The sequence below is a fragment of the Cinclus cinclus genome, chromosome 28 (assembly GCF_963662255.1).
Source record: "Cinclus cinclus chromosome 28, bCinCin1.1, whole genome shotgun sequence".
NCBI lineage: Eukaryota > Metazoa > Chordata > Aves > Passeriformes > Cinclidae > Cinclus > Cinclus cinclus.
In genome coordinates this window covers 5,912,912-5,940,268 of record NC_085073.1, presented here as the reverse complement: position 1 = coordinate 5,940,268, position 27,357 = coordinate 5,912,912, and the positions used below count along the sequence as shown (strand labels likewise).

At 60.6% G+C, this 27,357-nt stretch overlaps 3 protein-coding genes across 14 annotated transcripts in view; 2 read left to right on the top strand and 1 right to left on the bottom strand.

The window, feature by feature from the left end:
• Positions 1-3,694, top strand: part of ELL (elongation factor for RNA polymerase II) — a 50,093-nt gene extending 46,399 nt beyond the window's left edge. For both annotated transcript variants that reach the window (XM_062510171.1, XM_062510172.1), the window contains 3 exons: positions 580-751; positions 1,688-1,732; positions 3,061-3,694. In XM_062510171.1, coding sequence (XP_062366155.1) covers positions 580-751; positions 1,688-1,732; positions 3,061-3,165 — 322 coding nt within the window. In that variant the 3' untranslated portion in view covers positions 3,166-3,694. The remainder of the gene's footprint in view (positions 1-579; positions 752-1,687; positions 1,733-3,060) is intronic.
• A 7,558-nt stretch (positions 3,695-11,252) lies between these two features.
• On the top strand, positions 11,253-14,543 carry ISYNA1 (inositol-3-phosphate synthase 1). Its single transcript, XM_062510103.1, has 10 exons — positions 11,253-11,366; positions 11,456-11,617; positions 11,976-12,105; positions 12,180-12,373; positions 12,463-12,612; positions 12,691-12,906; positions 13,003-13,167; positions 13,257-13,370; positions 13,462-13,679; positions 14,330-14,543. The coding sequence occupies exons 1-10, from the start codon at positions 11,253-11,255 to the stop codon at positions 14,541-14,543; spliced, it is 1,677 nt and encodes a 558-aa protein (XP_062366087.1).
• A 2,326-nt stretch (positions 14,544-16,869) lies between these two features.
• SSBP4 (single stranded DNA binding protein 4) lies at positions 16,870-26,740 on the bottom strand. Of its 11 annotated transcripts, none has more exons than XM_062510221.1 (17): positions 26,649-26,740; positions 24,933-25,005; positions 24,754-24,815; positions 23,813-23,897; positions 21,013-21,102; positions 20,625-20,684; positions 20,458-20,527; positions 20,275-20,345; positions 19,696-19,763; positions 19,544-19,589; positions 19,384-19,419; positions 19,230-19,284; positions 19,020-19,090; positions 18,822-18,900; positions 18,465-18,493; positions 17,501-17,602; positions 16,870-17,131 (listed from the first exon to the last, which is right to left on the bottom strand). In XM_062510221.1, the coding sequence occupies exons 1-17, from the start codon at positions 26,702-26,704 to the stop codon at positions 17,102-17,104; spliced, it is 1,083 nt and encodes a 360-aa protein (XP_062366205.1). In that variant the 5' UTR covers positions 26,705-26,740; the 3' UTR covers positions 16,870-17,101. The 11 variants fall into 11 exon arrangements, with proteins under 11 accessions (XP_062366205.1, XP_062366204.1, XP_062366206.1 ...); XM_062510220.1 differs by having other exon boundaries at positions 19,696-19,809; positions 20,282-20,345; XM_062510222.1 differs by having other exon boundaries at positions 24,972-25,005; positions 26,649-26,704.
• Between the last annotated feature and the right edge of the window lie 617 nt (positions 26,741-27,357).

Here is a 27,357-nt window from a genome sequence, read left to right as displayed (position 1 = left end):
TCCTCAGTGGTTGCCTCCATAATTTGCTACTTTAATGTGAGTCAGGATGAGAGGAAACAGCCTCAAGCTGCACCAGGGGATGCTTGGATGGGATATTAGGGAGAATTTCTTCACTGGGACAGGGAAACTCCATCCCTGGAGGAGTTTAAGCCATGTGGATGTGGCTCTTGGGGATGTGGTTTAGTGGTGACCTTGGCAGGGCTGGGATTTGATCTTGGAGGGCTTTTCCAGCTTTAATCCCAGAATGGTTTGGGCTGGAATGAGTTAAAGCCCATCCAGTCCCACCCCTGCCACAGGCAGGGACACCTTCCACTATCTCAGGCTGCTCCAAACACTTCCAGGGATGAGGCTGCCACAGCTTCTCTGGGAATTCCATCCCAGACCCTTCACAGTGAAGAAATCCTTCCCAATATCCCATTTAGATGATCTATGATCCTAAATTATCCATGATTTCGTTTCCAGACACTTGGCAGGCTCTTCCCTCCCAGTGCTCATCACCAGCACATCCTGCAGAGAATCCCCCCCCAATTCTAGTCCCTCCCCAAAACCCATTCACCAAACCCTTTTTCCCCTCTGCAGAAAATACGCAGCCATTTCCTCCTCGGAGCAGCGTCAGAGCTACAAAAACGATTTCAACGCGGAGTACAACGAGTACAGGGATTTACACGCCCGGATAGAGAGGATAACCCGACGGTTCACCCAGCTGGATGCCAAGCTGAAGCAACTTCTGCAAGGCTCTGAGGAATACAAGGTAGAAAGAGAGCTAAAAAAACCACCCCCCCCCCAAAAAAAAAAAAAAAAAAACAAAAAAAAAAAAACAACAAAAAAAAACCAACTCGTGCACGTGGTAGAGCTGCAGGTCTTCTTGATCTTGCTCTGTTTGAGCCGGGTCGGTGTCGAAATTCCATCCTCAGAACTGGTGGGGAACGTGCACACAGCTGACAGCTTTGGGGGAATGCTCCTAACCCAGCTCTGTGCTGCTCCTTTTTCAGGCTGGAGCCACATCAGGGGACTTGTTGACAAGGAAAGGCCTCAGTGAGACAATTGGTGTCCTTAGCCAAAAGCTGCTGGAAGCTATTAGTGTATCCCAGCCAGAAAAACTCATATTTGCACATATGGGAGCGTATCAGGGCTGGAAGGGGAGCTAGCACGGGGTCATCTGTTCCTCTGCAATCTTTGATCTTAATAATGCAGCATTATTGGACTTGTCAGAGTGATTTTTAAAGAGTTTTAGCTATTCATTAGCTTGAAAAAGTGAGTCTCGTCGAGGATAATAAACAGATTTTTACAGAGCACCTATTGTGCTAAGCACAGCTTCTTCCCTTAAACCCCCTGCCCTTCTCCTTGCAAAATTCCTCACTGGATTGTTTTTAGATCTTGGTGGAAGGAAAAAAACATCAGTTGGGGCTTTGGAAACGTGAATTATTCTGGAATCCAGGTGCTTGTCACAGGTAGTTCTCATGGCTGGGGAGTGTGGCCTCGTCCTTGTGTGTCAGCTCCAGGATATCCATGGAAACAGAGCTGGTTGTAGCCATTGGATCTGCCCAGGGAAGCCATGGAAGGAGCAGATTTTGGTTGGAATTTGGAGGAATTGTGTACATTGAGCCATCAGTAAATACCTACTTCAGAACTGAAAATAATGCCCTATTTTTTTCCTCTCTTTTTTTTTTTTTTTTTTTTTTTTCAGACCATCCACGATCAAATTTTACAGGAATATCGAAAAATTAAAAAGGTAAGGGAATGTCCTTGGCCACAGAAGGCTTTTGGGTGGTGCCCCTGGTGTGACTGAAAGAGATGGGCCCTTGCCAAGAGCAAACCCAGGCTCTGAGGCAATTCCAGCAGATCTTTGTTCAGCTCCAGCCCGTCCCTAAAAGCAGATCAGAAAGGGTTTGGGGGGAGCTGGGAGTGCCCCGTGGATCCTGGGGATCGCTGAGCCGTGGCCGTGGCACAATGGGTGTGTTCACTCAGGCCCTTTATCTCTCCAGGGAAGGAACAGTTCGTGTCTCAGATCACAGGCTGAGGGATAAACAGGATCCTCTGGGGGCTGCTGGGACACGGGATCTGAGCTGGGATCAGGCTCTGGAGTTCTGTCCCTGGATTTTTGGACTTTGGGGCATGTAAAATACCTTAAATTTCAGTAGTTTTTATGCAAAGCATCCACATGCCAGTGGGGATTTGGTTTGTTTTTTTTTTTTTTCCTTTAAGTAAGTGAATATGGTCCTGAGCCCTGTTGTCCTGAAGGATTTAGGAGCTTTTTGAAGAGATTCCCTGCATGTTGGGAATTCATCTTTGTTCCAGAGGCTCTGAGATGATGGCAGAGGGAAGGTGGTGATGGTTGGAAGTCCATTTAGGCTGATCCTAACTCAGGTGTGCTCCTTCCCTGTGAGGAGGCTCTTGGAGCTCTTGGATAATGCTAGAAAGGGATTTTATTCATGCTGGGTTTGATCAGAACAGGACAGTTTTAAAGAAGGATCTAAAAAAGCTTCTTTCCATGGTTTTAAGTTTAAAGAGGGGAGGTTTAGGTGAGATGCTGGGAGGAAATTCTTCCTGGGGAGGGAATAGGATGGAATGCCCAGAGAAGCTGTGGCTGCCCCATCCCTGGAAGTGTCCAAGGCCAGGCTGGAGAAGAGAAGGCTCTGGAAATACCTTAAAGCTCCTTGCAGGGCCTGAAGGGGGCTCAGAGGGTCTGAGGACAAGTGATGGAGGGACAGGACACAGCAAATGACTTCCCACTGCCAGAGGGCAGGGCTGGATGGGATATTGGGAAGGAATTCCTGCCTGGGAGGGTTTGGGATGGAATTTCCAGAGCAGCTGTGTCTGCTCCTGAATCCCTGGAAGTGTTGGATGGGGCTTGGAGCAGCCTGGGACAGTGGAAGGTGTCCCTGCCCATGGGATGAGATGATCTTTGCATTCCCTCCAACCCAAACCATCCCATGATTAATTCCATGATCTGCTCCATGCTGTCAAGGCTCAGCTTTGATTTTTCCAAAACCTTTCCCACCTCTGCATTTTCTTTTTTTTTTTTTGTTTTGTTTTGTTTTGTTTTGTTTTGTTTTGCAGACAAACCCCAATTACAGCCAAGAGAAGAACCGCTGCGAATACCTCCACAACAAACTGGCCCACATCAAAAAACTGATAGCAGAGTATGACCAGCAGCAGTTTTAGCTGCCACTCACCCCTGGACTGGGTAGGGCAAACCAAAATCCAGTCACCCTGGACGTTACGTTCCCTTTTATACACCCAAAATCCCTTTCAGAGGCGAGCATTAATTCCTCGTGGTTGAAGAACTTGGGGATGACTTTAAGATGCCAGATCTGTCATGTCCACGTCCAGCACGCTCCTCCCGAGTTTTTAAGCCTCTCTGAATGTTGGAATGTAACAAATGGATAACAAAAAACAAACAAAAAGCAAACAAACAAACAAAATTCTGCTTATTTGAAGCCAGCGTTTGACACTTAAGAGAAAACTTGCCTAAAGTGACCGAAGCTCCCAAAGGTTAAGAATCTGTAGTTTTCATGGATTAAAAGTTTGGCATGCAGTTGTAATCCCCCCCCCCCACCCCCCACCCCGGCCCAGCTCCACGTGGGTTACAAATTGTCCTACAAATGGTGAGGAACTGGAATTGCTGCTAGGACTGTTTTTGGAATGAGAGCTGTGTGCTCCCGGCTCCGCGGAAATACATCACGTTCCCTGAGCTCTCCTTGTCTGGCCCTGCTTTGTCATTGTCATCCTGGGGTGGGGGTTGGTGGTGGCAGCACAGGGGGTCCCCCCGGGCTCAGCACCTTGGCACCAGGGCAGAGGTGGATCCCCACAAAACCAAAAAAAAAAAAAAAAAAAAAAACCCACACAAACCCCAAAAAACCCTTTTCTTTTTTTATCTGCTTTGTGCGTTTGGGTGCAAACCTCCCGCCCAGTCTGCCCAGTTCACCTCCAGCTACCAGTGCTGGGAAGATGGAGACCTGTCTGGCTTTGACTTTTCTAATTTTCTACCAAGGCAGCGAATTTTATTAATTGCTAATGAGACTATGGTCTATTTTTGTATCAAAAAAAAAAAAAGAGGAAAGAAAAAAGCATCTTTTTTCTAAAACTGTGCCTCCCTTTTCCTTTTAGGCCAAGTGCTTGGGACCCTTTCCTTGCAGTATTACTAAAACTTACCCAAGAGTCACCCAGAGGAGTGACTTTATTCCTTGATCCATGAGAGGAGGGGGTGGGGGATGCTCTGCTTTCTCCTGGGATATTTTTTTTTGGTTTTTTTTTGTGTGTGTCTGTGTGTCTTTGCAAGGCAGCAGCAAATCCTTGTGAGAGCAGTAAGGTGCAGTTTTCCCACGCGGATCCCTTCCACTGGTGTGCTTTATCTCAGCCAGCTTCTCCCTGCAGTCCTGCTTCCTGATTTTCTTTTTTTTTTTTTTTTTTTTTTTAATTCTTTACTTTCGATTGAAGGGAACGTTTTAGAGTATGGCCAGGGTGTGAGAAACACTCCAAAAGGCACAAAGGTGTCCTTTAACTCTGCTGTTCCTTTCTTTCTCTCCCCTCTCCCCTTTTTTTAATCCTGCCAGCCTGTGGGATTTGACTTCTTCCCGCTTCCGTTTATCTCAAAGTAAAGGATTCCTTCCCTGTGGAGTCTCCATCCCTTGGAGGTTGCACTGAAGAGCTTTTTCACCCTTTGAAGGAGAGGAATGGCAGAGTTAAGGAGGGAAACACTTCTTACACACAAGGAGTTATTTTGAGGGGTTTTTTTTGTTTTCTTCCCCACCCCAAACAAAACATGGGTCCATCTTGCTGTATTAAAAGTAGGAGATAAAATTATTGTTAATAATTATATTAATTTCATTGTTGTCACACAGCCAGAGCCACTGCTTTTGCTTTGTCACTTTATTCTGAGGTCTCTCCCTGTGCAGCCAATGCTCAGCAGGGCTTTGCCATCCCCTTCTCCAAGGGAAAGCTGACAGCCAGAGGGACACGGTGGCCCTTGCAATGCTACTGAAATACCCCCAGGTCTTCCACTGGTCTGTGGAGAAGGAGGGTGGGAAGAGATGCTCTGCCCAAGGAGCACAAGGGGAGCACCCCAGAACCGCCCCCAGGGCATTCCTGCAGGGAATTCCCGGGGCTCAGGAATGCTCTGCTCCCATCCCTTCCTCCCCAAAGCAAACCTGGAGGTCAGGGAGCGTTGGGGCAGCACCACCTGCCTCTGGTGCTTCTGGAAAATGCTGGGACTTGTGGAACCAAGGAGCTTTTGTCTGGGAAACTTTGTGCTCGTGCTCCTGCTCCACGGGGGCTTTGCCGGGAATTCCAGCCGGGAATTGTGGCGGGCGGGGTGGGCGCGTCCGCAGCCGTGTGGGGATCTGGGAGGGGATGAGGAGGACCTGGGATGTCACAAATCCTCAGCCCGGCTCCGGGATTGTCACTGGCACTGGCCCTGCCCAATACCAGGATTTTTTTTTTTTTTTTTTTGGGGGGGGTGGAAAAAGTGAATTTTTCCCCAGTGCTGGGGCTTGGTGGGGGCTTCATTCCGACTGCGGAGGAGGCAGAACTCGGGATGGCAGAAGAGGCAGCAGCTACAAACCCAGGATGAGTAAATTCTTCCATGGAAACACTTCTCCTGATCCTTAATATTTTGAAAGGAGGGTTTTTTTGTTTTTTTTTTTGTTGTTGTTGTTGCTTGGGGAGGGGGGGATAGAGATGGATCTCGATCTTTATACATCTGCTATAAGATATTTTTGCAAACAGAGTTGTATACAAAGATGTATTGTGTACATTTACATGTATATTCTGGAACTTCTAAAAAATTTGAATATAAAAAAAACCTGAAAATATTTAATGAAATATCCAAACTGTGAGACCCAATTAGCATCCACCAACTTCCTGCTTCACTTTTCTTTTGGACTGTGTTAAAGAATTGTAGTCGAATCTGCCTTTTTTTTTTCCTTTTTTTTTTTTTTTTTTTCTTTTTAGAGACGACAGAGCTTAGGCAAAATTTTGTGCTTTTTGGGTTAATAGAAACCAGTTCTAGGTGATTTAAGTATGATCTTAACTTATTGATACTGTGTTTTACTTTGTAATATTGTACTGTGGATAAAAACTATATTGAGCCATGGAGTTGGAGTTTACAAAAGAGCTTTTCACTTTGCCAAAATGTTACAATTTCAAGGCAGCATAGTCTTCAGCTTTCCTAATCTTTTTTCTTAAGAGCTAGTGTCCTTTTTTTGTACACTAAAAAAGCTGAATGCTGATTTTGCAACATATAATAAATTCACTGTATTGGAAAACAAGCAGACAATAAGGTTGTGGATTTCTTTTCAGAGCTTCTCCCTGCAAGGAAACTCAAAAAGGGAAAGGTGATAAATGGCTGGCGTGGAGCTTGGAAGCAGGAAACGGGAAGGAACCGGGTCACTTGAGTGAGTTAAAGTGTCAGAGCAGGGACTAGGTAAGAAAGAGGAGAGGGAAGAGGTGCCTGGAGCTTGGGCCAGCTCCTTGGAACGCGCTGGGATCGGCCTCCAGCCCTGGCACGAGCTGGGGGCGCTTCCCACTGCAGCACCCTCGGCGTTTTTGGAGGAAAAGTTGCTTTGGGAGAGGTGCTGGATGCTGCTGGTGTCAGCCTGGAGCAGCAGGAGGTTCAGGGATGCATGCTGCAGGAGTGAGGCTCATCCCAGGGGTGCTGCTGGAGCAGGAGGTGGGGATGAACCTGGCATGGACCCTGCTGGAGCTCCCACCTCCTCCCACCTGGCTGAATCATCCCCAGAAAAAAAAGCTCAGGATGCAAAGGGCACCGGGGCTGTGTCAGGACTGTCCCTTGCCTTGCTGTCACTCTGGCCCTGCCTTCATCAGCATCCCTGGGGCTGGGATGGAGCAGGCAAAATAAAATCAAGGATAAAAGCTACTCAGGGGTGTAATGGCCTTGGAGTAGCTGCCGTGTTCCTTCTTGCCTCCCTCCTGGAGCAGGAGGTGACTGCCACAAACTGGGGGCTGCAGGCCACAGGTGCTGGCACTGCATTCCCTGTGCCCATAACGTGTTCACTTGGGTTAAGTGCTGGATTCGGGATTGTTCCTCCAAAACAGCAAACTATGGAGAAGGTGACAATAATCCAGGGATCAAACAACGTTTTTACAGAGTCTTGGTTTATTTTTTAAAAGTTGTCCTTGTCCTTGCAGCTGACACGGCAGGAGGAGACACCGGTGGGACTCAACCACGGAGCAAGAGCTGAGCCCAGGCTCTTGCAAATCCCCAAATCCTCCAGTTTTAGTTTCAGACGTAGCTTCGGGAGCCAAGCTCTGCACCCCAGGCCCCCTTTAACCCTCCGTGAGCTTCCCCCGGGGCGCTGAGCTGATCCAAGGCCGGCTCCTGCCCCGCGGGGCCGCTCGCACAGGAAGGGTCCCCATCCCCTCCCAGCTTTCCTGGGGAATTCCTCCAAACCGCTGGCAGCTCCGGCGCTGCCCGGGGTCACGCATTGAGCTCATTAACTCGGAGCTGCCCCAGTGGAAATTTACTGGCTGAGTTTGCTGTGCCAGAGCCAGCCGGGCTCCTGCCGCCGCCGCCTCCTTATCGGCACCGCCGGGAGCCGGGACCGCCGCACCGGGAGCATCCCCGCTCTCCGTGTCCTCCCGGCTGGCAGAACCGAGCCGGCTGCAGGCTCAGGAGGAGCCCTGGGCTGTGATAATTCGCTGATAACTCAGGTCACGCTTGGGAAGAAGTCACTTCGCACCACGTCTTGCACAAACCGCCCCTAATTTGGGGTCACGCAGGCGTGGGAAGGCCCTGGCCAGGTTTTAGGAATGCTGGAAACGCGGTGACAGCACTGTGGGTTTTTTCCCTCTCCGTGTTTTTTTTCCTCTGTGGGTATTTTTCCCCCATGGGTTTTTCCCCTGTGGATTACCCCCCTCCGTTTTGTATTTATTTTTTTTTCCCTGGGCACCTTTCGCTGCTCGTGGCTCGTTTACAGGAGGAAGCTCATTAGAATAATTTGTCCTCGCCACGCTCCGATGGCTCTGGTCCCTCTCCCAGAGCAGCTGCTGCACCTCCAGCGCCAGGCACGACCCCCAAAAACACCCCCTGCTCCCTCCCTTGCAGGCGTGGGTCCGACCTTGGGCACGCAGCGCCGGGAGGGCGATGGCACAGGGAGAGGGAGGAGGATGAGGAGCTGCCAGCAGGGATAATGAAGGGCCAGGGCCTGGGATTGTGTTACACGAGGGGAAAAAACCCAACAGCGGAGGAAGGAAAACGTGGCAAGGGAATGCTGAGGCTGTTGCAAGGCACAAAGCTGGGGCTTATTGTGGGGAGGGGACACAGAAGGCAAGACCCCCCCCCCCCCCCCACAACCGAGCCTTTCCCAGCACTCTCAGCATCTCCGGCTGCTGCAGGAGCAGCCCCTCTGAACCTGCTTAGAATGAAACGCTGCGGAAATTTGGGAGCCCCCAGGGGCTTGGGGGGTGCTGCGTGGCCTGGATACCCATCCCGGGGTTGGAGCGGGGGGTCTGCTGGAAGCGGGGGGTGGGCACCATTGCTGGGGGAGCGGGGCCGGTCGCTATGGCTCCGCTACGGCTCCGCTGGCCACTCGCCAGCCCCCGGCAGCTGGGGAGCGAAGGCACTGGGCGGCCGGCCCGGGCTCCCGGCCCATGGACGCGTTGGGCGAGCGGGAACAAGGGAGCCCCGCTCATGCGGTGCCGAGCGTGGGAGGAGTGGGAAGGGAGTGGGGGGGGGAAAGGAACAATGGTGGGAGTTATGGGAGGGGGGCGAAAAAAAAAAAAAAGTAAAAATAAGGGGAAAGAAAAAAAAAAAAAAAAAAAGGAAAAGCAGTGGAAAAATACCAGTTCTGGGCCCCTGGCAGCGTTGCCCGGACCCTCCCCGCCCCAGGATTATTGTACAAAGAAATGTTATTTTTGTTTCAATAATTTGCTGAGGCACTGGCATTCCAGCGCGGGGCTCGTTTTGTCCTCCAGCCCGGCACCAAGGGATCATTGTTCCTCCATGGCCAAGGGGCCGGACGCGGCCCCCCGGCACCGCCGTGCCCTCCACCGCCGCCTCTCCCCGCGGCCGCCCGGCCGCAGGTGCCCTCCGGGGTCGGTCCCGGTGGGTCCCATCCCGCTGAGAGCCGGAGGGTGGGTGGCGATGGCAGCGAGCCCCGAGGAGCGGGGTGGGTGGCGGAGGAGGGCAGAGCTGTCCTCGCCGTGTCTGCGGGGAGCGAGGGTGGGGAGGGGGCCGGGGCGTTGCTCCGGCTCCGGGGGCCCCTTTGAAGCGGGGCGGGCCATTGAAAGGCAGCGGGACCCCGGGGGCCGCCGGGGGGGGGGGGGGGTGGGCGGCCGCGATCCCTTCTCTGCGCCGGTGCCGGGCACTCCCCGAGCTCCCCGGGCTCACACGGGAGGTGCGGCCTCACACAGGGGCCGGTGCCCCCCGGCAGCGCCCGCGGGGACCCGGGGTGGGCGCCGGGGGCGGAGGGGACACCGTGGTGGGATGTCCGCCCTGGAGGCTCCGGGATGCCAGGGCTCCCATGGGCTCCGGCGAGGCGTGATTTTTGGGGTGCCCACGCCGGGGATTCTGGGGTGTCAATTCCAGGGGCTGTGGAGTTCCACGACCTTCGGGGTGTCCGTGCCGGCGGCTCCAGGGTGCCATGACTTTTGGGGTGTGGGGGTACCGGGGTGCCCTCGCCGGGGGCAGCGCGGTGCCGGTGCCGGGCTGGCAGCCCCGTGGGAGCGGCGCCGTGGGAAGGCGCCCGCGGGTCCCGGGTGCAGGAAGCCGCCGGGCCGGGGTTGTCAATGGCCGGAAGGCGGCGGCGGGACCCCCGGTCCCGGCCCGGGACCGGCCCCGGCGACACTTCCCCTTCCCGGGTCAGCGGCCGCTTCTCCCTCCCGACCGTGACCTCCCGCCGCGCCCCCCCCCCCCCCCCCCCCCGGTACGAGCGGCTGGCGTGGTCCGGAGAGCCCGCACGTGCCCCGGGACCGGGGGTCGGGGGTTTGGGGGGGAGGGGGACCGGGGCTGCCGGTACCGGTGGGCACGTGCGGGGGGGGCGGGGCCGGGCTGGGGCGGGGCCGGGGCGGGGCCGCGGAGCGGATTAAGCGGCGGGAGCCGGGGCGGCCGCAGCGCGATCGCATCGTCCCCGCGGGGCGGCAGCGGACACCGGGCACGGAACACCGGGCACCGAACATAGGGCACTGAGCATCGGACACCGGCTGTCGGCACTGGGCACCGGACACTGGGCACGGGGTATCGCCACCGGACAACGGGCACCGGGTACGACCACTGGCACCGGGCACCGGCACGGATACGGACAGAGACACCGGCTTCGGCTCCTGCGCGCCCGGCGCGGCCCGGCCCGGTGAGTGCCCGCGGCGGGGCGGACTGACCCCCGGAGAAGTTCGGGTTTGCGGATCCGTGTCCCTCCGTCCCCTCGGCGGGGTCAGCTCTCGTCCCGGTGTCCCCCGCCACCCCCGAGGTGCTGGGACACCCGCTGTGCCCAAATCGCCTTTTCCCTGGAGAGGGACAGCTCTTGTTCCCACGTCCCCTGTGCCAGCACGGGGTGCTGGGACAGCCGCTGTCACCGTGTCCCCTCTGCCACCCCTGGGAGCTGGACAGTCTTGGTCGCGATATCCCCTGGGACAGCTCTAGGAGTGGGAACAGCCCTGATCCCCATGTCCTCTGCCCCATCTGTCACCCCAGGGTGTAGGGACCGCCCCTGTCACCAAATTCTCTGCATGCCTGGGAGCTGGGACAGCCTCTGTCCCCATGTCCCCTGCACGCGCTGCCACCCTCAGGAGCAGGGACACCCCTGGTCCCCGTGTCCCCTGCGCACCACCCCAGGGTGCGGGGTTGTCCCCACGCAACCTGGAAGTGACCTCTGTCACCCCCAGGGGTCGAGGGAAGACGCAGTTCCCAGGCCCCCCGGCATGCAGGGTCACCCCATGAACCCTGGGAGCATCCCTAACCCCCCCTTGCCTTCCTGTGCCACCCCCAGAGCAGGGACAGCAGGGACAGTCCCTGCCTGCCCTGGGCAGGACCGTGCACCCCTGGGCTCTCTGTGAGGTCCTGGGGTGAGGCTGTCCCCCCCCAAACACCCCCTCTGTCCCACGACACGGTTGGGAAGGAACTGCAGTGACCGTCCCAGTGCCACCACCACGCTGGGGAGGGCAGAGAGCCAAGGTCCCCACGGGCGGCACAGCCACGTCCCAGCAGGGCGGAGGGCGCGGGGAGGGCCGGGGGGTGGCCCGGCATGCCAGGCCAGCGGCGCTGACACCCATTTCCTCCTATTCCAGCTCCAGGAACAATGGCAGAGCCGTTCCTCGTGGAGAGCCCCAACGTCACCTACAGCAAGGAATTTATCGAGGCCAAGTACACGTACAGCACCGTGCACGTCTGCAAGGAGAACGGCGTCACCAAGGTGGGCAAGGGGTCCGGGGGGCTTGGGGAGGGGGTGGAGGGCTCTGCTCGTCCCCGCTGTCCCCAGCTGTCCCCTCTCTCTGTCCCCAGGTGCGGCCGTGCTCCACCCGCTTCACCTTCCGCACGGGCCGGCAGGTGCCGCGCCTGGGGGTGATGCTGGTGGGCTGGGGGGGCAACAATGGCACCACGGTGACAGCGGCCGTGCTGGCCAACAAACTGGGACTGTCCTGGATGACCAAGACGGGCCGCAAGGTGGGTGTCCCCAGCAAGGTGGGTGTCCCCAGCAAGGTGGGTGTCCCCTGTGTGACCCCTACAAGGTGGGTCTCCCCAGAGTGACCCCTACAAGGTGGGTGTCCCCAGAGAGAACCCAGTAAGGTGAACGTCCCCAGAGTGACCTCAGTGGGGTGGGTGTCCCCAGAAACACCCCAGTGAGGTCCTGGGGGTCATCCCTCAGGGATGGGGACACCAAGCTCAGCTGCACTGGTGTCCTTCACCCCAGTCTCCTCCCTGCCCTTGCAGGGGGACTCTGCAGCCCCAGCCCCCCAATCTGGGGGTACTGGGGACCCCGCCTCCCCTTGCCAGCATCTCATCCTTGCCTGTCCCATTCCAGAAAGCCAACTACTACGGGTCCCTGCTCCAAGCTTCCACCGTGTGCCTGGGCACCGGCCCCTCCGGTGATGTCTACGTGCCCTTCCGGGACCTGCTGCCCATGGTGCACCCCAACGACATCGTCTTCGATGGTAGGTGGGACACGGGGGGGACCCCACAGCGGCGCGGGGTGCCCCGAGCTCTTGGGTCACCCCGTGTCCCCCAGGCTGGGACATCTCCTCGCTGAACCTGGCGGAGGCCATGAAGCGGGCGGAGGTGCTGGAGTGGCCGCTGCAGGAGCAGCTCTGGCCCCACATGGAGAAGATGAAGCCCCGGCCTTCCATCTACATCCCCGAATTCATCGCCGCCAACCAGGAGGAGCGGGCAGACAACGTCCTGCGGGGCTCCATGGCCGAGCAGGTCCTGGCAGGGCAAGGGAGGGGACAAGGGAGGGGACAGCCACCGAGCTGACCTGTGTCCCCTTCCTCCCCGCCTCGGCCGTGTCCCAGGTGGAGCAGATCCGCAGGGACATCCGAGACTTCAAGGAGAGCAGCGGGGTGGACAAAGTCATCGTCCTGTGGACGGCCAACACGGAAAGATTCTGTGACATCGTTCCGGGGCTCAACGACACCGCTGACAACCTGCTGAGGGCCATCGAGGTCAGGGGGTGGGCGAGGGCAGCGGGAGGGTGACAGCGCAGCCGCGGTGGTGCTTGAGCTGCCCCCGTGTCCCTGCAGAGAGGTCTGGAGGTGTCCCCGTCCACACTCTTTGCCGTGGCCAGCATCCTGGAGGGCTGTGCCTACATCAACGGGTCCCCCCAGAACACCTTCGTGCCGGGGGCGGTGGAATTGGCCGCCCAGCGTCGCGTCTTCATCGGTGGTGATGACTTCAAGTCGGGGCAGACCAAGCTCAAGTCGGTGCTGGTGGATTTCCTGGTGGGCGCGGGGCTCAAGGTATGTGGGGTGCTCAAATGGGGGGGGGGGGGGGGGGGGGGGGGGTGTACCCACTTGTATGGACAGGGGGTGACCTGCCCACGTCCCCTGCCCCAGACCAAGTCCATAGTGAGCTACAACCACCTGGGGAACAACGATGGGAAGAACCTCTCGGCGCCGCAGCAGTTCCGCTCCAAGGAGATCTCCAAGAGCAACGTGGTGGACGACACAGTCCAGGCCAACCCCGTCCTCTACGGCCCCCAGGACAAGCCTGACCACTGCGTGAGTTGGGGGTGGGGATGGGCTGGGGGGGGAGACCACACACGCACTCAGAGGTGACAATGGGGGTGACGGGGACGTGGCTTTGGCAGGTGGTGATCAAATACGTGCCCTACGTGGGGGACAGCAAGCGGGCGCTGGATGAGTACACGTCCGAGATCATGATGGGTGGCACCAACACCATCGTCATCCACAACACCTGCGAGGTGCGTGCAGGGCCACCGGGGTGTCCCCAGAGTGTCCCCGAGGTGTCCCCTCAGTGCCAGGGTGGCTCCTGACCCCCCTCGCTGCCCGCAGGACTCGCTGCTGGCCAGCCCCATCATCCTGGACCTGGCCATCCTGACGGAGCTGTGCCAGCGCATCACCTTCTGCACCGAGGCCGATCCCGAATTCCAGGGCTTCCACAGCGTCCTGTCCATCCTCGCCTTCCTCTGCAAGGCCCCGCTGGTGCCCGAGGGCACCCCCGTGGTCAACGCGCTCTTCCGCCAGCGCAGCTGCATCGAGAACGTCCTGAGGTACCCGGGGGGGCCCCGTCCTCGTGGCCACCAAATGCCACCATCCCGGTGCCCACGGTGGCGCCCGAAGGCTTGAAGGGGGTCTCGGGGTACCAAGGGGGTCCCAGTGCCCACTGTGAGGTGTCCAAATCCACGGGGTGCTGGAGCGCAAGGCCTGGAGGGCCCAGTGCTCGTGGGTGGGTCCCAGTGTCACCAGTGGGTTCCAGTATGTGCTGGTGGGTGATGGTCCCAGCATGGATGGGTCCCCATTTCCCAGTCATGGGGTGCTCAAGGGGAGCAAGGTCCCAATCCCTGGGGTGTCCCAGCACACAGACCCTGGTACCCAGTGCCTCGGGAGCTCTGCACCAGTAGCTCCCAGTACCTGATGCCTGAGAGGATGCCCAAAACAAATGGATCCCAGTGCCCAGCACCACTGCCTCCCAGTAACCAGTGCTCAGGGTTTCCCAGTGCCAGTGAGTCCCAAACCTTGGGCTTCCCAGTACCTGGGGTGCCCAATTCCAGTATCCCCCCTCCGCACCCCTTCCCAATGCTAATCACCAGCACATCCCAGTGCCTGCAACACCCATCCCATTGCCCCCAGTGTCCCCCATCCCGTGAGTGCCACCTCCCCATCCCGGGGGTGCCCACGCTGACCCCGTGTGTGCCCCCAGGGCCTGCCTGGGGCTGCCCCCCCAGAACCACATGCTGCTGGAGCACAAGATGCAGCGGCCGGCGCCGAGCCCCAAACGTGCCTGTCCTGGGGGGGCCTCCTGTCCCCTGCTCCCCAAGAAGAGCCCGGCAGCGCCCGCCCAGCTCAACGGGCACCCCTGTGCCCCCCGGCCGGGTCCCCCCCGAGGCCCCCTGCACATCGATGGCACCGACTAACCCCGGCTGACAGCCCGGAGCAGCTTTTTAGGGGGGTGGGGGGCAGGGGGAGTGGGTTTGGGGGGGGTTCCCCCCCACCCCAATTACTGATGGCGACTCCAAACTGTGAAGCTTTGTACCCACCAATAAACCTGGAGCACAGCGTGACACTCCCCGGTTTTTTGGGGTCTTCTTCACTTGGGTTTTGAGGTCCCTCGCTTGTTTCTTGGGGTCTCATGCAGTCTTTGGGGTTCCCCCAGGTGGTTCCTGGGAATCTCGCTTGGTTTTGGGGTCCCTTTACTTGGTTGTGCGAGTTCCTTCACCTGGTTTTGGGGTTCCCCTCACCTGGTTTTGGGGTCCCTTTACTTGGTTGTGCGAGTTCCTTCACCTGGTTTTGGGGTTCCCCTCACCTGGTTTTGGGGTCCCTTTACTTGGTTGTGCGAGTTCCTTCACCTGGTTTTGGGGTTCCCCTCACCTGGTTTTGGGGTCCCTTTACTTGGTTGTGCGAGTTCCTTCACCTGGTTTTGGGGTTCCCCTCACCTGGTTTTGGGGTCCCTTTACTTGGTTGTGCGAGTTCCTTCACCTGGTTTTGGATCCCTTTACTTGGTTCTTGGGGTTCCCTCTCACCTCCTTCCTCTTTGTGTGGTTTTTCTGGGGTCCCTTCACCTGGTTTTGGGGTCCCCCCCACACCCAGCAAGACCCAAATATCGCCGCCTTCTGAAAAAAAATCAAATTACATTTATTGATGCGGGGGGGGGGGGGGGGAACACGTGTTGGGGGGGTCATGGAGTGGTTATTTTTTTTTTGTCATTTTAGGGCTTTTTTTTACTTTTTTTGGCTCTTTTTGTATTTTTTTCTTTTTTGTTGTTGTTCTTTTTTTAGGGGGGAGGGTGTTCCCCCATTTTTTTTTGATAAGCAATAGGGAGAGGAGATCTAGAGGCTTAGAAATGAGGGGGGGAGGGGTCCCTACACAGAACGACTACGCCTATTTGGGAGGGGGGGGTTACCCCTATGGGGGCTGGGGGCTGCCCCCCACTTGGGGGGGGGGAAACACGAGGGGGCCCCCCCGGTGTGGGGCTGTACAAGGGAGGGGGGGGGGGGGTCTGGGTGTGCAGCGGCATTCTGGGGGGGCTCTTGGGGGGGGGGGGGCGGTAAGGAGGAGCTTTGAGGTCCTTTCTGTTACAAAAGAGGAAAAAAAAATCAGCAAAAAAGAAAAACAAACAAACAAAAAAAAAACCAAAAAAACCCAAAACCACACACACACAAAAAAAAAATTCCTTCATATTAAAGTGGTCCCTGGGGGGGGAGGTCGAGGATGGGGGGGACGGGACCCCGGTCTGGCGCTCGGGGGGGGCCGGGGGTCACAGTGCTGGCTGAGCACACAGACGGGGCTGGGGGGGGCCGGGGAACCCCCCCCGGGGCTTGGGGAGGGGGCTGCTCTGCACTGGGACCTGCCCTAAACAGCACTGGGGGAATTGGGGGGTCCATGAATGGGGGGGTCATGGCTTGGCCCCCTCCCTCAGCACAGCCTGGATTTTGGGGTGGGGGGGGGGGGGGGTGTCTGCACCCATGTTATGGGGGCTGTGCTGGTTTTGCCCCCTCCCCTTTCCCTCCAGGATTCAGGGCGTGGTTGGAGGGGAGGGCACTGGGAGAACTGGGAGGAGGGGTCACACCCTCCCAGTTTGGGGGGGGGGGGGGGGGGCACAGACCCCTAAAATTAGGGGGGATTGGCACCACCTGCCATGGAGGGGTGGGGGGGGCACAATGCCCATGAAACCCTCCAAAAATCCTCCTCCCCAGGCTCGGTGCCACCCTATGGGGGAGGGCAAAACACCCCAAAAATGCCCCCTCAGCACCCCCACAGTGCCAGACCCCCCCCTCCCAGCACCGCCCCCGCCCTGGGGAGGGGGGGCTGTGGTTGGGGAATGTGGGGGGGGGGGGGAGTCCCCAGTGCTGGAAGAGGGGACAACAAATGGGGTCCCAGTACAGAGGGGGGGGGGTCCCAGTGCTGGGTGTTCTGTCCCAGTACTGGGGGGGGGGGGGAGAGAATAAATGGGGGTCCCAGCAATTTGGGGGGGTAGGGGGGGGGCAATCCCAATGCTGGGAGCACTCCCAGTTCAGGGCAGTGGGAAGGACTGGAAAAAGAACCTCCCAGTACTGGAAAACTGGGGGCAGTCCCAGTGCTGGGGGATGAAGGGGGGGTGGGCAGCAAATAAGTCACGTGACTTATTTCTAATCATCATTATTATTTTTTTTCCTCTCTCTCCCGCGCTTTTTTTTTTTTTCTGTTTTAGTGTTCGTTTGGGAAAAAAAAAAAAAAAAAAACCCATAAAAATATAGAGGGTAGGACGGGGGGGGGCTCTGAGAGGTGGGGTCGGGGTTTGGGTGTGAACGGAGGTGGGGTGGGATGCAGGGTGGAAAAGGAGCGGGGGGAGGAGGGTGGGAGGAGGGGTTTGGGCCGATCATTAAAATTAATGAAAAAAAATTAAATTTTTTTTTTTTTTTTTTTTTTTTTTTTTTTTTTTTTTTCGGTGGTTGGGTGAGAGGGCGTCTGGCTGTCGGCGGCCTCGGCGCGGGGCTCACACGCTCATTGTCATGCTGGGCGAGTACTATAGAGAGAGCGGAGACACCACAGCGTTAGCCGGGGCTGGGGGGGGGTTGGGGGGGGGCGAGGGGAGGGGGTCTGGAGGGGGGAGGGCACACACACATCGCTGCCCCCCCCCCCCAACCCAGCGCCGCCCTCCTCACACCTCGCTCGGCCAAGGCGACCCCACCGCTGTCGCCGCCGTCGCCGCCGATGTCGCCGCCGCTGTCGCCGGTGATGCTGACGTAATTTCGGGGGGTCGCCACTGGGATTTGTTCGTTGACCCCCCCCGTCCCCTGCCACCGCTGCCGATGCCGCCGCGCCCCCCCCGGGCCCCCCGCCCTCGCCTCCTGCCCCCCCGGGGGTCCGCGGGGGTCCCCGCCGGGTCCCTTACGCTGTCGCTTTGGAAGGGATTTAGGAAATTGCTGCTCAGCTCGGCGTCGTCCCGAGGGGTCCCGGGGGGGTTGCTCAGGGCCCCCAAATTACTGGGGGAGCTCTGGAGGAATGGTGGGGGGAAGAGAGAGAGAGAGAAGAGTTAGTGGGGAGGGGTAATAAATGGGGAGGTTCCCATTGGGGTGGGGGAGTGCCAGTGCATGGGGAGGGGGAATAAATGGGGTCTCAGTAAATGGGGTGGTCTCAGCACATGGAGGAGCCCAAATAAATGGGGTCGCAGTACATGGTGCGGGGCAATAAATGGGGTCCAAATAAATGGGGTGCCCCAGATTGGTCTATATATGGGGTCCCCTATTTATGAGGTGGGGGAGTCTTAGTACATGGGGGGGAATAAATGGGGTTCCAGTAAGCGGGGTAGTGCCAGGACATGGAGGAGCCCAAATAAATTGAGATCCCAAATAAATGAGATCCCAAATAAATGAGATCCCAATAAATGGGGTGGTGCCAGGACATGGGAGAGCCCAAATAAATGAGATCCCAGTAAATGGGGTGGTGCCAGGACATGGGGGAGCCCAAATAAATGAGATCCCAGTAAATGGGGTGGTGCCAGGACATGGGGGAGCCCAAATAAATAAGATCCCAATAAATGGGGTGGTGCCAGAACATGGGGAGCCCAAATAAATGAGATCCCAATAAATGGGGTGGTCCCACCACACAGGAGAGCCCCAGTAAATGGGGACCCAGTACATGGTGGGGGACAATAAATGGGGTCCCAGTAAATGGGGTGGTCCCTGAATATGGCGGAATCACAAGAAATGGGATCCAAATATGTGGGGGGGGGGCTCCCAGAGCATGGGGGGGTCCTAGTGCATTGAAGAGTCCCAATAAATGGAGGTCCCAAGACATAGGGGTATCCCAATAAAAGGGGTCCCAGCACCGTCGGGGTCCCAGGGCCCCCAACTCACCTTTGGCAGCCCATCCATGTCCCCAGAGCCTGCCAGGATGACAGCAGGGCATTAGTGACCCCCCCAATGCCCGTGTCCCCCCAAACTTCGTGTGTCCCTAGTCCATGTGTGTCCCCCAAACTGTGTCCTCCATAATCCACATGTCCTTCCCAAACCACATGTGTCCCCTCAACCTGCGTGTCCCCAAATTCCTGCATGTGTTCCCAAATCCCCATGTGTCCCCTCCCATCCATGTGCCCCTCCAGCTGCACGAGCCCATCCAGCTGCAGACGGAGCTCATACCCCACAGGATTTAGGATTTTGGGGATGCTGGGGGAGACAAAGGACCCCTGCTGTCCCCAGGGTGGTGTCACCCACCTAAGGATCCGTTCATGTGGTGCGGCTCCATCGCGCTCATCCCGCCCATGGGCCCCTCGGCTCCGGGCCCCATCGGGAACTGGAAGGCAAAGGTGGGGGGGGGGGGGGTGTGGTGTGGTGAGGAATGTTGGGGGGACCTCCCCCCCCCATACCCCAATCCCTGTCCCCAGGCCCTGTTTCCCCCATCCCATCACTCACGTTGGGCCGGTTCCCCGCGGGTCCGATGGGGTTCATCATGGTGTACATGTTCTCACTGGAGTTGGTGGAGTCTGGGAGGGACAGCACACGTTGAGGGGGTGAGCGTGGCCCTCACAGATCCCACTCACAACCCCAAATCCCATTCACCCACCCTGCCATCCCCCCCCCACCCCCAAATCCCACTCACACCCCCAAATCCCACTCACTCACCTCCGGGGCTGGGCAGGATGGGGGTGCCGGGGGGGCCACCGCCCCCAGGAGGGCCCTGGAAGGAAAAAGGAAAAAGGAGGGAGTGGGTTTGGGGGGGGGTGTCACAGGGTCACTGCAGTCCCCCCCAGCCCCAATCGTGCACCCCAATACTCACCACATAATTCCCAGGGGATGAGGAAGAATAGGCGATCTGGGGGAGGACAAAGTGGGGGGGTCAGGATGGGGGGGACACGGGGGCAGCACCCCTCCCTTAGGACCACCCCCCCCCCAAGAAAAGTATTAACCCCTCACTTCCCTCCAATCCCAAAACTTACAGAATTGGCGTTAGGGTTGGGCCAGGGCCCGCGGCCACCAGGACCCCTGGAAAGACAACAGGGACAGTGTGGGGGGGGTCCTGCTGCTCACAAGGCTCCCCCCACCCTTAGGGGGTTACGGGGGGGGGGGGGGGGGGGGAAGGGGGTCTTACATGTTCATGGTGGGCATTCCAGGGCCGGCCAGCGAGCTGGGGGGGGGGCGCATCCCGCTGCCGTAGCTCTGCCGGGAGAGGGGAGGGGTCAGCGGAGCTGGGACATCCCCAGCACTGTCCCCACCCTGCACCCCTGTCCCATCGCCGTAGCCACTTCCATCCCTGTCCCCAAAAGCCATCCCCATATCCCCATTCCCAGCCCCCATCCCATCCCTACCCCTATCTCCTTGCTCCCAGCCCCATCCCACTATCCCTGTCCCCATCCTGGTCTCTGTTATCCCCATCCTTGTCTCCACCCACATCCTTATTCTTGCTTCCCTGTCCCCATCCCTGAATTTCCATTCCCATCCCTGTATTCTTCTATCCCCGTGTCCTCATTCCTCTCCCCTCGTACTCACCCCCATTCCCATCCCCCATATCCTTGTCCCCCTGTACCTGCAACCACTTCCACTCCAGTATCCCTGTCCCTGTCCCATCCTATTATCCCAGTACCCCAGTATCCCAGCAGCCCAGTACCCCATTATACCAGTTCCCCAGTATCCCACTATCCCAGTACCCCACTATCCCAGTATCCCATACCTGTGGCCCCATCCCCGCCATTCCTCGGGGGGGGTTCATACGCTGCATTGGGCCCCCCATACCAGGATGCCCTGCACAAATTAGGAAGGGCGAGCTGTGAGACACTCACAGCCCCCCCCCCCAAAAACCCACTTTGGGGTCTGGAGGAGGGCACGGGGAACAGGGGCAGGGACCCTAACTCACCCTGTGACCGTGCAGCCGGGTCCATGGCGTTGGGCAGCAGCGGCTGGGAGCCAGGAACACCCACGGGGGGCTGCAGAGAGGGGGCAACAGGAGGTCAGGGTGATGGGGAGGGGGGGCTACACCCCTTTTTTTTGGGGAGGGGAGGGTCCCGGAAGCGACTGCCTCACCTGGTTGGGCATCCGGAGTGGGGGCCGGGGGCCACCAGGGTAGCGGGGGGACATGAAGGGCTGCAAGAGAGGGGGGTTTGGGGGTCAGCCAGGGCTGGGGGAGGGGGTCAGCATCACCCTGGGGGGGGATGGGGGGGCTAGCAGGGGAACCCTGGGGGTGGTGGGCAGAGGGGGGGCACCCACAGGAGTATTGGGGAGAAACACAACAGGTTTGGGGGGGGGGGGCTGTGACCCCTGGGAGGGGGAGCAGGGGCGGGGGCTGTGATCTCAGGGAGAGTCGGGGGGGTCCGTGCAATGGTGGGGGTGCAACCCCCACCCCCCAAAAAAACCCACTACAACCACGGGGCTCAGGTGTGTGCGCACACCAGGGACACGCAGGGCTCGGTACCTGGAAGAAGGCGGGGGGCACGGGACCCCCGGACATGCCATCCCCGGGGGGCAAGTTCCCCATCACCGGGCTGGGCGCTGCCGCCGCGCTCTGCGGGGAGACACAGCTCAGAGAGGGGCTGGGGGGGTCCCCATCCATCCATCCATCCATCCATCCATCCATCCATCCATCCATCCATCCATCCTTCCCCCCCTGTCCCCCCACCCTCAGCACCGAGCTCGGGGCCCAGCTCGCCCCACATTCCCCTCGCAGCTCAACTGGGGGGGATCGCGGGCAGGGGGCCCTGGCCCCACTCGCCCGCCGGCCCCGTCCGAGGGGAGCAGTTAAGGGAAGGAATGTGCCGCTTTTCCGGCTCGGCCCCTGCGCCACAACTGGTTTCAATTTGGAGACGAGGAGGAGGAGGAGGAGAAGGGGGGGACTCCGCGCTGCCCCCTCCAGCCGGGGGGCCCTGCGCCCCCCCACCTCCAACCCTGCGGGGATGGGGGTCCCGTTGTGCTTGGAGCTTTAGGGACAGGGATGGGGATGGTGACATCCCGTGCTGCAGGGGTCACGGCTGGGACACGGGTGACACCCAGGGTTGGTGACAGTGCCAGCCCAGGGACAGTCAGATGGGGTCTGTACCCCATGGGGGTCCTGGGGGGGGGATCCCAGGTCATATCCCCTCTTGGGGACCCCCCACTCCTGCCCCAGACACAGTGACAGTGACAGATTGGGGTCACTGCTGTCCCCCCAGCTGCAGCCTCAGGGGGGGTGACAGCGCTGCCCCCTCAAAGCAGAGACCAAATGGGGGCCCCCCCCGTCCCCCCCATCCCTCGGTGATGCAAAGCAGAGTTGCCATGGCAACAGGTTGGGGAGCTGTGGCTCCTCCTGCGGGCTCAAGGTCAGGAGGGAGAAAATTGGAGGGGGGGACACATGGAGGGGCAGGCTGGGGGTTGCTCACAGCAAGGGGGGGACCCCAGACCCTGCTGTGGGGGCAGCTGCTGCCAATACCCCCCCCCCCCCCAATTGCTGTGCACAGGCCGGACCCCTCCCCGATTTTGTGGGGTCACCAGGATGCTCCTGGGGGTGGGTCCCAATGTGCCCTGGGGGGGCACCCATGGGAATATGAGGGGCCCTGGCTCCATTTTGGGACGCCCCCCACCCCCAGTTCATCCCAGCTGGGCACTGGGATGGGGCCATGGCTGCGTGGGGCACCCCAGTGGGTGCAGGGGGGTAGGTGGGGGGGATCGTGGGGTGCCCCCCCCAGCGCTCCCCAGCTCTGCCAGGCAGCAGTGCCATGGCAACGTGGCCTGACCCGCGCCATGTCCCCGGCGTCACCGGCACCGCACCGGCAGCCTCATTAATTCCAGCATGGAAATCAGCTCTGCGCAGCGCCGGGGGCCGGGGGCGGTGATGGGGGGGGGGTCCTGCTGCAGCCCCTGCGGCACCGGCGCGGCCCCACGGGACCCCACGGGAATGAGGGGTTTCCTGGGGGGCAACTGCTCTGCTGCAAGGGCCTGAATCCAAATCCAGGGGTCCACGGATTGGCCAGCACGCCCTGGCATCCTGGCAGCCCACAGCGTCCCCATCCCCGTGTCACCGAGGGTCCCACAGCACCCTGCAGCCCGTGGCTTTCAGCATCCCACGGTGGCATCCTACATGTCACAGCATCCCATTTCCTGTGAGACTGTGGAGCCTGCAGCATCCTGCATCATCCCACGGCCTCCTGCACATCCCACTGTATCCTGCATCATCCCACAGCATCCTGCATCATCCCACAGCATCCTGCACATCCCACGGCATCCTGCATCATCCCACGGCATCCCGCATCATCCCACAGCATCCTGCACATCCCACTGTATCCTGCACATCCCACTGTATCCTGCACATCCCACTGTATCCTGCATCATCCCACAGCATCCTGCACATCCCACGGCATCCCGCATCATCCCACAGCATCCTGCACATCCCACTGTATCCTGCACATCCCACTGTATCCTGCATCATCCCACAGCATCCTGCATCATCCCACGGCATCCTGCATCATCCCACGGCATCCTGCACATCCCACTGTATCCTGCATCATCCCACTGTATCCTGCATCATCCCACAGCATCCTGCACATCCCAGAGCACTGTGGGCTCCACAGCATTCCACATCCCACAGCACTGTGGGTCCCACAGAATCCTGCATCCTATGGGGCTCTGGATCCTGCATCATCCTGCATCCCACAGCACTTTGGACCCTGCAGCATTCCAGGGACCACTCCCCATCCCAAGGCACGGTGTCCCCCATGTCCCCCCAGTGCCTCCAGTCCTGGCAGGAGCAGGCACAGGGACACGTTGGGAACACCGGGGGCTGTTGACTCCGTGCCAACGATTAAATCACCAGAGCTGGAACTGGGAAGGAGCAGAGCTGTCCTGGGGGGGTACCCTCAGTGTGAGGGGTCCCCACTGAGCCCCCAGTCCTGCAATGACCCCCAGGACACCACATGGGGAGGGGGGACACCCCCGCCTGGACAAGGAGAGCTTGCTACTGTGTCCATGGTTTGGGACCGGGGGGATGGGGAGGGGTCCCTGTCCCCTGAAGGGGGGTGACAGTGGGGGATGGGCACACCAGGTTCCCCAGCGAGGGGGGTGGGGGGGCGCTGAGCCATGCCCCCAGGGATTAACCCCCCCCTCTCTGCTGCCCCGTGAAATAGGTCACCCACAGATCCGGGGCTGGCAGCGTGCGGGAACCTCGGCGGGGGGGTCCTGGCTGCGGGGGGAGGACAGGATGGGGACAGCGAGACACTGACCCCCCCCCATCCCGAGGCACTCACGTAGTCATGGAAGGCTTTGGCCTCGCTGGAATGCTCGCAGGTCTCCCGGCGGTCCGGAGCGGCACAGTACAGATCCCAGAAAACGCTGGGAAAACAGGGAAGGGGGGAAGCGGGTGAGGAAACCCCCCCCCTTCGCTTCAATTTACACCCTTGCTCCCCCCTCTCCAAACCTCACGGAGAGGCTGAGCACGGGCACACTCGTGTCACCAGTGGGGCGGGGGGGCTGCGGCCGTGTCCCCCCCTCGGCGGGGGCCTCCCGGCTCCGGCGCTGCCGCCTGTTTTCCCTGGAAACGGTCGCTACGGCCGGAGCCCAAATTCCTGGGACTTTACATCAGGCTGCAGCATCCCGGGCCGGGATGTTGGGGGAGTTGGGGGGGGGGGGAATCCCTTGCCTGCGCCCCCCTCCCTGGGTGTGGGGTAGCAGAGGGGTCGTAGTTTTTGGGCGCCCCCCTCCAGGTTTGGGGGGCGCTGGCTGGGTGCCAGCTTAACGCCCCCCCCCCCCCCCTCCACTGTGTGTGTGTCCCCCCCACATCAACAGCTGATCATTCACTGCCCCCCCCCCCCCCCCCGGAGCCCCCACCAAGTGATGTCCACCTGTGGGGTGCTCCCCCACATCCCCATCACCCCTCTCAGGGGGGCTCTGCTGGGACCACCCCCTCAGCACAGGGGTCCAGCCCCGGGACTGGGAGCCCCCCCAGCTCCACACTTGGTGCCAAATTGGATCCATCTGGAGGAGCCGGGCGGGGGGGCCAGGATGGGAGGGAAAAGGGGGGGGGGGGCCCAAATCGCTGATGGGAAAAGCAGAAGGATGGATTTATGGGGTACGAGGTGATGTGGTGGCAGAATCGAGGGGGGTCAGCTCCTAGATCCTCTCCCAGCCCATCTGCTATGGAAATGGGGCGGGGCTCCCCCCTTTCCAACCCCCCCAGACCCCAGCTCACCACCACCAGGAGTGCAGGAAGCCGGGGGGCTCCCCCAGCGTGATGTTCTTCTCCCATCGGATCTGCGGAGAAGGACACCGGGAGGGAGGGGGGTCAGCAGCCCCCACCGGGGATGGGGCTCCAGGACCCCCCATGGGTGGGATGGGGGGGTCCGGGGGTGCTGCCCTCCCCCCCCTTACCTCTGACAAAAAGGTCTGGGCGGATTTCTGGGCCCCCACGTGCAGCAGGTACTCGTAAACGTAAAGCGCCAGCCTGTGGGGGGACAGGATGGGGACAGGGACAGTGTCAGGGACCTGACACCCCCACGGTGACATCCCCCATCCCAACGGACCCCGAGGGACACGGGGAACAGCCAGGACGGAGCCCCTTCACTCAATTAGCACAAAATTAATGAAGAGTGTTCGAGGTCACCTCCCTGCGAGGGACCCCACCGGTGACACCGAGTGACACCGCACGCCATCCACGGCAACCGGTTCCCACCGCTAAGGTAGCTCCAGGACAGGTGACACATCCCACACGCTGGGGTGGCTCCAGGACAGGTGACACATCCCACACAGGATGTGGCCCAGGGGCGAGTGTCACCACGGGTGGCCCCTGGCAAGGGGACACGCACGGAACGCCAGGGCCCAGTTCCCGGGGCTCCATCCCCTCCCGGGAGCAGGAACGGGACCCGCGGGACCCCCACGGGGGGGTCCAGCTTTGGGGGGACCGCGGTGGCCACAACCCCCCGGCCCCAGGGTCCGTGGTGGCCTCGAGCACCAGGACACAGCAGGACAGGGACATCCAGGAACGGTGGGTCACGGTCCTGGGGACCGGGGGTGGCAGGGGCCGGGGAGCATCAGTAGCCCCGGTGCCATTCAGGTCCCCGCCGCCCCGGGGGATGGCACGGCCGGGGAGGGCTCCCGGTGCCCTCAGGGATGCTGCGGACCGGCCACATCCCGGCTCCCGGTAGCCCCGGTACCGTGCCCGGGTCACGGTTTCCCCGGGGGATGGCAATGCCCGGGGGGATCAACCCGGCTCCCGGTACCCCGGAGGATGGCAGAGACCGGGGGACACAGCTCGGTTCCCGGCAGTCACGGTGCGCTCCCGGTTCCCGGTACCCTGGCTGATGGCACGGCCCGGAGGGATCATCCCAGGTCCCGGTGCCCCGGGGGACGGCACGGTCGGGGAAGGGGCATCCCGACTGCCGGTGTCCCCGGGGATGCCGCACACCGGGAGGATCATCCCAGGTCGCGGTGCTCCCGCAGCTCCCGGTGCCTCAAGATGTGGCAATACCCGGGGGGCACATCCCGGCTCCCGTTAGCTCCGGCGTGATCGCGCTCCCGGTGCCCCGGGGGATGCCACGGACCCCGGCACATCGCAGCTCCCGGTGCCCCGGGGGATGTCACGGACCAAGGGAGACCATCCCGAGTCTCGGTACCCCGGGAAATCACGAACCGAGGGGACCATCCCGGTTCCCGGTACGCCGGGGAATGGCTGAGATCGGGGGGAATCATCCGGCTCCCGATGCCCCCGCAGCTCCCGGTGCCCCGGGGGATAGCACGGACCACGGGGATCATCCCGACTCCCGGCGCCCCGCCCCGGGGGATGCCACGGATCGGGAGAATCATCCCGACTGCCGGTGCCCCGGGGGATGCCGCAGACCGGGGGGCTCATCCCGGTGCCCGGCTGACCCCCGCCAGCTCCCGCTGCCCCGCGGCTGCCGGTGCTCCCCGGCGGGGCGGGGCCGGGGGGTCCTCCCGCCCCCCGATCTCCCCCCGCTTTTCCCGATCTTCCCCCCCCCCACACACACACACCCCTTTCCTTCCCGCTCCGTCCCCGCTCCCCGGGCGCCCGCCCCGGCAAAAACTTCCGCGCCCCGGCCGTTCCCCGCCGCCGCCCGGCGCCGCACTCACTTCTCGCGGGCCTGGCCGTCCGAGGGCACGCCGGAGCCCTTGCCCTTGGCGTACATGGCGCGGCGGCGGCTGTCAGCGGCCCCGGGCCCGGCCCCGCGCGGCCCCCGCCGCCCCCGCCGCCCCCGCCGCCATCCCGGCCCGGCCCGGCCCGGCCCCGCCGGCTGCGGCCGCGCGCCCGAGGGGGAGCTTGAAACCGCCGCGCCCCCCCCGCGCGGCTGTTCCGGCAGCGCCGCCACCACCCCCCCCGCGCCGCGCGCCGCGCTTAAAGGGGCGATGGCAGCGGGGGGAGGAGGTGGGGACCGCGCTGAGGAGGGAGGGAGAGGGGTGGTCGCGGGGAGGGGGATACGGACACGGGGGATGCGAGGAGGGTCACGGGCACGATGGGGTGGGCACAAGGGGCACAGAGGGGTGCGGATATGACAACGTGGACGTGGACCCGGGAAGGGGGGTGCGGGGGATGCGGGGACACGGGGCCACGGAGGCGAGGAGTGGGCACGGACACGGGGGACGCGCGCGAGGGGGTTGGCATGGAGGGACAAGGACACGAGGGGGGTGGGCGTCCAGGGACGGGGACACACGGGGGATCATGGACACGAGGGGGTGAGTTAAAGGGGCAGTGATACGAGGGGACGCGGACACGGTAGTCACTGAGGGACACGAGGGGGTGGGCACGGACACGAGGGATACGGGGGGTGGACATGTGGAGGAG